Source organism: Octopus bimaculoides, chromosome 8 (genome assembly GCF_046866305.1).
Source record: "Octopus bimaculoides isolate indiv1 chromosome 8, ASM4686630v1, whole genome shotgun sequence".
In the NCBI taxonomy this organism is placed as follows: domain Eukaryota; kingdom Metazoa; phylum Mollusca; class Cephalopoda; order Octopoda; family Octopodidae; genus Octopus; species Octopus bimaculoides.
The window spans coordinates 6,952,766-6,965,265 of record NC_142935.1 but is presented as its reverse complement, the minus strand read 5'-3'; the positions used below and the strand labels follow the sequence as shown (position 1 = coordinate 6,965,265).

The window sequence follows — 12,500 nt, the reverse complement described above, 5'->3', positions numbered from 1 at the left end:
GAGAAATTTTTTTCCAATTTCTTTGGTAAATTTTATGCGCTTCGTCTTGTTAATTTGATCTTCTGCTTGCTAGTATTTATATGTTGATTTCGTTCTAATTATCTGATATGTGAGTCTGCATATAATTTAATCATTAAATTGTTTCCAGACATTTATATCACAGCATTAAATTCTGAATGCTTTCACTTTTGTTAATTTGCTCTTCTTATAGAAGCACCGTCAGCTTTGGTTAATCTCATAGACGCACGCACACATATATTGGTATATATATATATATATATATATATATATATATATATATATATATATACATATATATATATATATATATATATACATATATATATATATATATATATATATATATATATATATATATATATATATATAATTATAAATAAGGGCAAAAGAAAGAAATTTTATGCCAATATGCTGAAAAATAGACTTTAGATCATGTAGCCACATACACTATGTATATATATATATATACACACACACACACAGTGTATGTGGCTAGACGATCTAAAGTCTATTTTTTGTGAATTCTCCCCATATATATGTATATATATATATATATATATATATATATATATATATATATATATATATATATGTCTCTGTGTGTGTACAAAATATCCGTATATCTATATATTTATACGTGTATAAATATATGACATAATGCGTATACGTGCTTTCATTTTTAAATAGTTGGCTTTCAATTTACAAAATTCCTGCAATTCAAAATGACCATTTGTGTATCATACTAAAAATATATACACCGTAGAAATGTCTGCTGCTGTGATTTCTGTGTAAGAGAAAATCTTTTCATAAACGTTGTGTTAAAAAGCAGTATTTCGAAGGGAAACGAACATCGTCGCAGATGTGATTATGGGAACGTTCGTCGTATTTGGCCTACCTTGGGGCCCGTCAAAAAGCGTGTAGTCATTTGGGAGGTGCATGAACGGAACTCGTGACTCGATATATAGGAAAGAGTAATAATGCAATCACTGATATTATTGAATACCTGATTTTCATGCAAAACGAATTCTAAAATCAATATATAAATCTACTTTGCTATATTCATAAATCTTCGATTCATCTGGTATTATCAACGCAAGTGCTGGACAGAAACAAATCACAAAGATACCACAGTTATAATAGAATTAAATTAGTTGATACAGAGCTTTAATAATGCTATTCATAAACGTAATGAATAAATTGAGAAGAATGGATAACCTGAAATTCCAAGAACTTTGCTTCTTGTTGAAATTTATTGCATTATTAAACATTTAGTTCTGATTATATCATACAATTAACGATCGCATCACCCGCTGTTAATTATATTGCGTGCGTTGAACAAATTGATTAAGCAATAATTAAACGTACATGTTAACATGCTTACATATTTTCTTCATAAATTCAATATAAAATTTCAGTATTGTCTAAAATTAAGTTTCATCTGAAAATATTGTGATAATTATAAATAATTAATATATAGTTATAGCGTTCGCATATCTGTCAAAATGAATGAATCCTTGATGTAAACGTTAATGACCAGGTCCTTCGATAGCACTGTGTGGTGACTTTTTGCCTCTAGCAATAGGTTTCAGCAGTATTGATGTGGCAGGTGATTATTCATGAGTTTATACGAGTGCTAACACGCTAGCATAAAGATAGCGGTATGAGCTAATTTTGTGAATACGTATCTTTTTTTTATTATTAATAACGGAAGGATATGAATCAAAGAAGATTAGGTTGCTATTTCTAGCATGATGAGTGATCTTGAAGAGGCTCATAGATGTAATGGAGTTAGCTGGAAATTGTTGATAACAGTTACTCAGTCACGTGGTGATTTGAACAAACTATATATTTAAAAATAAATTTCCATGAGAAAATTACTATTTTTAAATCTCACAACGAGAGATAATCAACAACAGTACTTTGGAGTAAAGATCATGGCAGTCCTGGGTTAAGACATTCTGAGCTGATGAAGGGAAATAACCCGGAAATCGCGATACACAGATATTGTTTTGAGCTGAGTGGGGGTGCTAGATTCCCTTGTTCGAAAATATAAGGACACAGATTGTGTTGTATAGCCAGCTGGAGACGATGTCTACCCCAAAAATAGAGTTGGAATGAGTAATGGCTGCAGTTTTTCCTGAAAGTGAAGAAGATGTAAGGATAATTATGACAAGCAGAACCCAACAAATAAATTGTTGGGGGTATGGATTGGAGGTGCTTTTTATGGCAAGTCAGAAAGTTTACAGTGACATGCCGGAGACACTGGAACTGCCTAACGAGGACAAACTCGTTGAAATAACGCAGCCGCCCCAGGGTGGGGCTGGGGTGGCCGTCCCATCATCATTGTTTAATTTCATTGTTCCATTCTATCATGTGTTAATTGTCCCCGCATGCGTGTATTGTCCCATCTGTGTTTAGCCCCTTGTGGGTAATAAAGAAATCGGTATTTCATCTGCCGCTACGTTCTGAGTTCAAACTCCGCCTAGTTCAATCCTGCCTTTCATCCTTTCAGGGTCGATTAAATAAGTACCAGTTACGCACTGGGGTCGATATAGTCAACTTAATCCGTTTGTCTGTCCTCGTTTGTCCCTTCTGTGTGTTGCCCCTTGTGGGTAATAAATAAATAAGAAACGTTAGCACACCAGGCGAAATGCTTAGCGGTATTTCGTCTGTCTTTACGTTCTGAGTTCAAATTCCAGCGAGGTCGACTATGCTTTTCAAGGTCGATAAATTAAGTACCAGTTGCGTACTGGAGTCGATCTAATCGACTAGCCACCTCCCCAAAAATTTCGGGCCTTGTGCCTAGAGAAGAAAAATCATAAGATCTGGAATTTGTGGGGAGGAGCCTAGTCGATTACATTGACTCCAGTACTCAACTTAATAGAAAATACCAATTCTAATTGGGGTTTTTTTGTACCTTTTTCTTTTGGTAGATATTTCACATCATTACTAGAATAACCCTGAAATTTAATTTCGTAGTTAAACGGTTAACAGAATCTACTCTGATTCAAGCGTTTCATCCAGATTTCTGTTTTGAGAATAATACCTTCCTTCCTCCATCTCTTCTATCAGTTTTGGAAGCTCTGTAGAAGACCATCTCTCTCCACTAAACCCTACCCACGACTAATAGCGAGGAAAACAAAGGTGTACTTACCTTAATCGGTACACAGATCACAACGAGCAGCAGATCTGCAGACGCAAGACTCAATAGTAATATATTTGTAATGCTTCTCATTCTATTGTACCTGAGAATGCAGAAAATAACCAACGAATTTCCTGTCACACCGAGGAACAGTGTAATACTGTACACAATCGATACCGGGACCAATTCTTCCAGAGGAATAATAGAAACTGTTTTATCGTAATCATATTCATAATCCTCTTCTTCGCTTGAATTCATGGTTGATGTTGTATTTGTTTACGTTAATATATATCCTCGGGTAAGTATTTCCTCTTATTTCTGATAATTATTTCGCTTTCTCTCTGCCTCTTTCTTGTATATGGTCCAAACCAATATGAAATAGATATCTACTGATGGGATATGATGTCACAATAATCTGGAATAGAGAAAATAAGATTAATAAAGATTAAAAAATCCCCACTAAATAAATAATCAGAAGTTTGCTTCTTATATATATATATATATATATATATATATATATATATATATAGATATATATATATATATATATATATATATATATATATATATATATAGGGAGAATTCACGAAAAAACAACAGACGAAGACAGGTGGTGTAAACAACAAATGGATGTATTAGTATAACGCTCGGGAATAAAGAAAGTCTTTATATATACATTTAGTCTTAAATTCTGATGAATTAGTCAATCTCAATGAAAGTCTACATTTGGTGAAGGTGCATGGCCCTGTGGTTAGGATGTTGCACCATCGATCGCTAGGACGTGTGTCCAATTCCTGGACAGAGCGGCATGTTGTATTCTTGAGCAAAACACTTCATTTCACTTTTCTCCAGCCCACTCAGCTCTATATATGTGTCCCTGCAATGGTATAGATTTCCCTACACGTCTAACCAGCGGGATGGTATCATTCGAAAGCTGAAAACGATGCGCATTTTGATCAAGAATTTTTAATTTTATTTTACATCAGATGAAAATTTGTATTCTCAACTACAACAAAGAACAAAAATGTATTTTCATCAATTTTTCCAATTTGCCTCTGTTACGCATTTGGGTACCCTGATTGTGTTATTGACTACAGAATTTTCCTGTATCCTTCCATTTTCAAGATGGTAGAATGTAGCAAGAGTAGTGAGTGAGAGAGAAAGAGAAACAGTAAGAGAGAGAGAAAGCGAGAACTAGAGAAAGAAAGCGAGCGAGAGAGAAAGAAAGAAGGAAAGGAAGAAAGAGAGAGAAAGAGAGACACGTGACAAAGTTATATTCGAGAATGAGATTGGCTATTTTCTGGAAAACAACGAAGCAACTAAGAATTTTACAGTTCTTAATTAGTGCTACGGTGAACTGCTAATTAAATTTTCTATTTAATTAGGTACATGGTATCCGATATATCTTCAGTGATTTGGGATACTGTCTGATACGATATTCCTATCTTACTGAAGGGTTTAGTAGCTTCAGGGGTTTTAAAATAACATGTCTTCCTCAATTGCTCAAATCGAAGTCTCACTTTCGTTTCAATGGAGCTTTACGGCGATCGTCAGTATTTTAAATACTAGTGGACATCATTTGCGTCTAGAAATAGCTGTAATTATAAATAAAAGCTCAAATCTCAAAGAATCTACGAGATTAATCGATCGATCGTTTTATCGATCTTCGCTTTTGCTGACGCAATTTACAATATATTTTGTTGCTTCAGTAAAGTAGTTTTTGTTATTTTCCGTCAATTTCGCAACAATGACTTACGGTGATGTTGGGTGATATTAAAAAGGTATGAATTATATAAGCTCTTAATTTTTACCAATATAAAACGAAATAAGTTCAAAATCGATTCTATATTTATGAAGCGAGTCTTGTGACGTTGGCTTTGATTCAATGACCTGTATTAGACGAATTGTAAAAGTAAGAAATTGAGAATTAACAAGAGTCAAATTAAATGTTTTCATCAGCAAAACTGATTGAAAGAAGGTGCTGTGACTAAGGCCATTCAATAAAGTTTCCGCCTTTCAAGATATTTCAATTTGTTTATGGTTAATGGGTTGAGGAATCGCTGACGTAAGAAACAAATACCATTTATCAGCCTCAATGACTTGGCAGGAGAAAAGTGGATAATAGAAGCGTGCGATGAGAAAGAAGAAAAGAAGTTAAAATAGAGAGAAAGAGACAGGAAACGAGAGAATGGGAGAGAGAGAGAGAGAATGGGAGAGAGAGAGAGAGAGAAAGGCATAGATGCAAAAACGCAAAATCATATACATCTACATATTTATATACATGTATACACGCACACGCACATACACACACACACACTCGCACACACGCACACACACACACACACATATAATACATATACATATACACACATATACACATACACATACGTACATGCACACACACATGTATATATATCTGTAAATATATAATTTTTTCTGTATGTGAATATATATATATATATAAATATATATATATATATATATATATATATATATATATATATATATATATATATATACATATATATATATGCATACATACATACACACACGCATACATACATACATACATACATACATACATACATACAGACCGACAGATTGATAGATGGTTAAAGAAATAAAGGATAAAGTAGATAGACAGACAGACAGACAGACAGACAGATAGATAGATAGATAGATAGATAGATAGATAGATAGATAGATAGATAGATAGATAGATAGATAGATAGATAGATAGATAGATAGATAGATAGATGAATGTATATATGTATATTTTTATAGCCGAGGGAGTGCGTGTATGCACAAACGTGTGTTTTTGTGCGTGAAATGAAAAGCGAATTGGCATCAAAGACTATAATTGAATTGAAGCTGACAAGTGGATTGGCGTTATGCAGAAATGAAATCCAGATTGAATTCCCTACATGAGAATAGATCGATCAAGGAATCATAGCATGGAATGATAAATATGTATTTCTTGGGAAAACAATAGTACGATAGACACTTTATCTTCTTTCTCTTTTAGATATGGTACCCAACGATATATTAGGTGGTCTTTTGTTAACTTGGCATGATTCAGGAATGTTTGGAAGTTGTCTTTTCAAAGAGCGTAATTAGCGTGTAATATGCATGTATGTATGTTTGTATGTAAATATGTGTGTATATCATTTTTCAGTTTTATTTCAAGATTTCTTGCGAATAGAGAAAGAGCCGGTTTCTAACGTAGATTCAAGGCGCCTTCATTGAAATTTTAACTTCAACATTTTGTATGTATGTATTTTGTATGTATGTATTTGTGTATGTATGCATGTATGTATGTATGTATGTATATGTACAGATTTGTATGTTTTGCTTTATGTATGCGTTCTCATGCATACAGTTGCATATCTAGACATGCTCATATATATTTGAATGATAAACTTCTGGAAAGTTTTACAGATTTTTACAGCTTTCTCCTTTCTAGTTTTGAGAAGCCTAATTTCTCAATATTAGTATTTAGGCAGTGTTACGTATTCCAGACCCCCAATAATTACAGGTATAAACCTGAACTTGTAATCTGGCTAGAGTAACTGCAGATTTCTCAATAGTTCAGCATAGGTGTTCCCTTTTCACTGATTTTCAGCTTTATGTTAAGGTCCGCTGGGCAGCTAATTTCCACAACAGTGCACAGCTTCTATTCCTTATCCCAAATCATTATATCAGGTCTGTTATGCTTACATTTTATTGAGGTCTTCAGTGGAACATTCCACCAGTACTCCCTTTCTTATGAGTGGCTATGGCTTCTACCAAACTGTGGGTTCTTATTTCTTTTCCTCGGGGTTATCCTTACGATGGATTTCATTATATACTGTCCCAGCTACATCATGTCTCATCGGTAGGTAATACCATGATGACATTTTCGGACAACTACTTATGATGCGGGTGATATCTTCGGTGTTAGCTCAACAAAGTCTGCATCGGTTGTCACATTTTACTGCTTTTCCTGCATTTCTATCTCTTTGTATATATGTATGTATGCATGTATGTATGTATGTACGTATGCATGCATGCATGTATGTATGTACGCATCTGTATGCAGTTATGCATGTTAGTATCAATGTATGCATATCTATCTATCTATCTATAATATCTATCTGACTGTCTGTCTGTCTGTCTGTCTATCTATCTATTTATCTATCTATCTGACTGTCTGTCTGTCTCTATGGCCAACTGACTATCTGGATATTCTCTTGTCTATCGCTCTCGCTACATATATATATATATATATATATATATATATATATATATAAAGATATATAATGAAAACATAACAAAGTTTTATCAAAATAGATTCACAGAAAACCGAGAAATCCTAAATTATCATGTCATTTCATAAGTTCTGTCCGATTTCACCTTTTTTTAAAATTGAATGAAATTTAATAGTGTTTTAGAATGTCTAATGGAATTAAAAATTATTTTTATGCATTTGTGTACATCTAAACTAGTTAAATATCATTTTGCAGAATAATAGAATTAAAATTTCTTTGATTAAAACCTTTTCTAACATGGAAGTATCCAAAGAGCATTTGAGGCACATAATGTTTTATGAGTACAAAAAAGGAAAAACTCTGCAGCCGAAGAGACTCCATGCATACACCCAGTTTATGGGAAAGAATGCTTGAATGAAAGAACTTGTAGAAGGTGAAGATAGAAGATAGCCTTGAAGATGAAGATAGAACAGGACGTCCAGTTGAGTTTGAGGATGAGCTCCTCAAGACAGTAGAACACGAGAAATCACGAGAAAAACCGAGAGGTAGGTGCATGTGAAAAGTGGAATGGTTTAAAAAAAAAACAGAAAAAAAAGGAGAAAAGAAAGAGATTTATTTATGTCCACTTTGACCGTAAAGCCATAAAAATAATTGGTTTCGAATCAATGGAAGGGGTCTACATTCAGTGATACCAGTTTGGCAAAGGGTCTTGCTCGGCCCTGAGAGGGCGGTGTCCTCCAATTCGTCAAAAGAATCGTGTCTTTATGTTTGGACATAACCAAACGAATTAACAAAACAACACTAACGCATAAATAGCAAGACACAAATTTATAAATACGTCGATAGATTATATAATATTACTTTCACAATGTTTGCGTTACAGTAACAACAATAATACATGCTAAGATATTGAATACCGAATGCATGAAACCAATCAATGAGCGATGATTAAGTGCAAGAGAATAGAGTTCTGTTATTAGAATTTACCAACTGCAATCCTGAGAAAACTGTCTTTGTATTAATGCACGACTGAAATAATAAAAGACGCTGGATATTATTACAAGTCCATCTGTTGCTTTCCAAAAATCTTTTAATAATAAGAGTCAGGTTCGGTACCAATAGCATAAATTACATATACATACTTACATATATATATATATATATATATATAAATTGTAAATCCAAAAGAAAAAAATAACAATAAATTGTAAATCCAAAAGGTATATATATATATATATATATATATATATATATATACCTACATATATACAATACATACATATATACATATATATATATATATATATATATATATATATATATATATATATATATATATATATATATATATATATATATATATATATATATATATATATATATAAACCTACATATACATACATATCACCGCTACCGAATAATTGTCACATATTATTTACAGATAAATTCCTCTATTTAATATTGAGGACTCTTCCTTTCTTTTGTTGTCCTTTCTATCAATATATATATATATATATATATATATATATATATATATATATATATATATATATATATATATATGTATGTATGTATGTATATATGTATGTATTGTATATATGTAGGTATATATATATATATATATATATATATATATTATGATTGACCGTTGACTGAACACTATTCAATTTTTTTTCTCCGTGTTTTTCTCCTTGTCTCCGTATTCTTTCTGTTGAAGAGCGTAGCTCGAAACGTCAAAGACTTTCCGTATTCCCGAGCGTCATACTAATATATACTTTTGTTATTTACACCACCTGTCCTCGTCTGTTGTTATTATTTGTATATTCTCCCATATATATATATATATATATATATATATATATATATATATATATATGTATATCCGAAACCGGTTCCTGTTTAATAATGCTTTTTTAGGTGATTTTAAATGTCTTGCCCGCTCACGTTTCTGGTATGCTGCTATATTTCATGTTGAGAACATTTTAGGTCTTAATAGATACATGATGTGATCTATTTCTAGTGCATTAATTGTCCACGTTAGTGGTCGACGTTATTTTTTTTTAAATGTATATATGTATATATGTATGTATTGTATATATGTAGGTATATATATATATATATATGTGTGTGTGTGTGTGTGTGTGTGTGTGTGTGTGTGTGTGTGTGTGTGTGTGTGTGTGTGTGTGTGTGTGTATATATATATATATATATATATAGAGAGAGAGAGAGAGAGAGAGAGATTATTACACACACACACACGCACACACACACACGAACACTTATATGTATATATACATATAAGCATACACACAGATATATAACGGACTTCTACATATTTTGTGTCAATGAAATTCGCTCCAAAAGTATTGGTCGAACCTGGGGCGATACTGGACGCCATTTGCCTATGATTCTGCGCAGTGAATCGGAAGCAGAAACAACGTGCTTGCAAAGCTATTTTCCTAGCCACACAACCTTTAGAATCCCCGCGGACACTTTTCAAGCGTTTGATACAAAGTGAAAATTCTATTTCTCTCAGAATGTTTCGATTATTCTTTTCACATTTTCTCTCTCTCCATTGTCGATCAGCCTCTAGATCTCTCACAGCTAATACAACTTCTATATCATTCAATTGGGACGATCTAAAAGTGTTTCATAGAGAACAAAACGTATATTGTAATATTGTCAGACATATCTTATCTTCTTTCTTCTTCTAACCCCAAAGAAATAGACTAAGATACAGGACATTCAATCAAGTTAGGGAGCTGTCGTTAGCTGTCATTGCATTATCACCAAATTACTTCTATTTTTCTTATTTTTACAGCTTCTTGCATTTCAATTTACAAATCTAAACATGTTTATCATTAATATGATACAAAATAATGAACAAAAGTTCTCCACTGTTTTCATCCTGGTGTACAAATTCTGAGCTTAATTCCTACACGGCCCATCGATTGAATTATATACATTATATAGAACCAATGGGCTTTTATTCTTTTATTTGTTACAGTTGCTGGACTACGGCCATGCTGAAGCATCGCTGTGAACATTTTAGTAGGTAAATTAATTTTCTTATATCCTTGTACTTATTTGTTAAAGTCTATAGTAGAAAGCTATAGTAGAAGACACGTGCTCAAAGTGTCACGCAGTGGGACTGAACCCGAAACCATGTAGTTCGTAAACAAACTACTTACCACACAGCCGCTCCATCGTCTATATAAATTTAGTTAAGATATAAAACTGAATATCTTTAAAAGTATACTATCGTGGAAAATATCCCACAGCAAGATAAAATGAATACATCTTAACTGTGAAAATGCATAAATATTTTTGTATAGGCAGATATTTTGGATTTAATGGAGAGCAAACTTAACGCGACGTTAGTAAAGTGATAGCATTCAGGTTTGTAAGTAAAAATATTGCTGGGTTTTCAAAGTATTTCTAAGCCATCAGCAAATTTTAAGTTGATGTCTACCTTTCAACAAAGGCCAGCAATTTCGCCATATTAGTGTCTCAGTTCAGAATTTAAATGTTCCAAAAGCGAAAGAATTGTCATGCCGTTAGTATAAAATGTCAATTCTATATCTTCCATCCATTTCAACGAAATTCTTTGAAACATTTTCTATGAGGATGTCTTCGATTGAAAACCGGATGAACGAAATCAATGAATAGATTGGAAAACTTCATTCTTCGCACAAGAGCTGCCATATTGTGTAACATCTGTATTTTGGTAACAATAAGGAATACTCAACACAAAAGTGCGAAGTACGTTACCAATATTTTACTCGAAGACTTTGGAAATATCTTTAGATCCTTCCAGATATTTACCAATTCATTATAGGTTTTTACACTTGAAACATGACTCAAAAGTTAAAATGCCTATGTCTATGTAAAGAGTTTTAAAAAGTTTACTTCCAAACCACTTCTAAAGAATATATATTCCATATATACATATATATATATATAAACGGCATTTCTTTTCACAGTTCTTGCCTACCAATTTCATTAGAAAGGCATTGATGACTGGGGCTATAGGTGGAAATTCTTGCCTAAGGTTTCGCGCTGTAGGATTGAACCTAAAACCACGCGGTTGTAAACGAACTTCTTCACCACATATCGATGCTTGAGCTTATAACAGCAAAGAAATATATGTTCTGAAGTTACAGCCGTGATAGATCGTTCAATATGGACAGGTTTTTATCTTATAAAAATTGCTAATGTTATGTTTCAGTAAGAAATTAAACACATTGGAATTGATGTTGATAACACTATCCATGAAGTTTATGTATATGTATTGGAGTTAAAATGTCGAGATATCTACGTATCAAGATAGATTATATCATTAAAAGGTTAGAGTTATCTGGCGTGGTGATCAATCAAGCTATGTCTACGACAGAATCGATACATTCGCTTTTTGGTAGGTGGGAGTATAGCGCGACAAAGACCATCATGGTATTGTTTAGTAACGGGTATTATGTATGTAAGACCACTAAAGCATAAGAAGCAATTAGAATCTTTACTTAGACTTGTTAATTTCTATGAATATATATTGATTTCGGCCATCATTCAGAAAATATATCAACGCTATTTATACACGGAAGCATTGTCTGGGTGGCCACAAGCAATAAAAGTTAAGAATAATAAACAAAAGCATAGTATTTGCCAGACATGGTATTCAAAACCATTAGTTTGTGAGTGAATTTTGCGACAATGATTTGCGTCCTTGAATTGATGAGATTGGATATCAATAAGCGTAAGCACCTCTCTATGCAATATAAGAAATAATGGGGAATGAAGCAATTGTCACAAGAGTTAAAATGAGTTTTAAAGCAAATTATCACAGAAAAGACTTGCGTGCGTTTAGGTTATCAGACAATCCATCATTCAGAAAGAATTGTTATGCTCTGTACTCTGATGGATAGACAAATGCGGATATTGGTCACTGCCCATGCTATTACATGAATCTATAGCTCTGGCCTGGTGTAGTTACAGAAGAAAAGATGAACCGAAACAAGATAGATCTGTATCTCAAACAAGATAAAAAGCAGTCATCCAAGACGTAATTTCAATGCAAAACGTATAGAAGGATGAAA

General features: G+C 32.8%; 1 protein-coding gene across 5 annotated transcripts in view; it reads right to left on the bottom strand.

Moving 5' to 3' along the window:
* The window catches only part of LOC106871605 (cholecystokinin receptor), a 128,152-nt gene that overhangs the window by 66,231 nt on the left and 49,421 nt on the right, over nucleotides 1-12,500 (bottom strand). For all 5 annotated transcript variants that reach the window (XM_089356058.1, XM_089356055.1, XM_089356059.1 and 2 more), the window contains exon 2: nucleotides 3,176-3,578. In XM_089356058.1, the coding sequence (XP_089212184.1) occupies nucleotides 3,176-3,421 (246 nt within the window). In that variant the 5' untranslated portion in view covers nucleotides 3,422-3,578. The remainder of the gene's footprint in view (nucleotides 1-3,175; nucleotides 3,579-12,500) is intronic.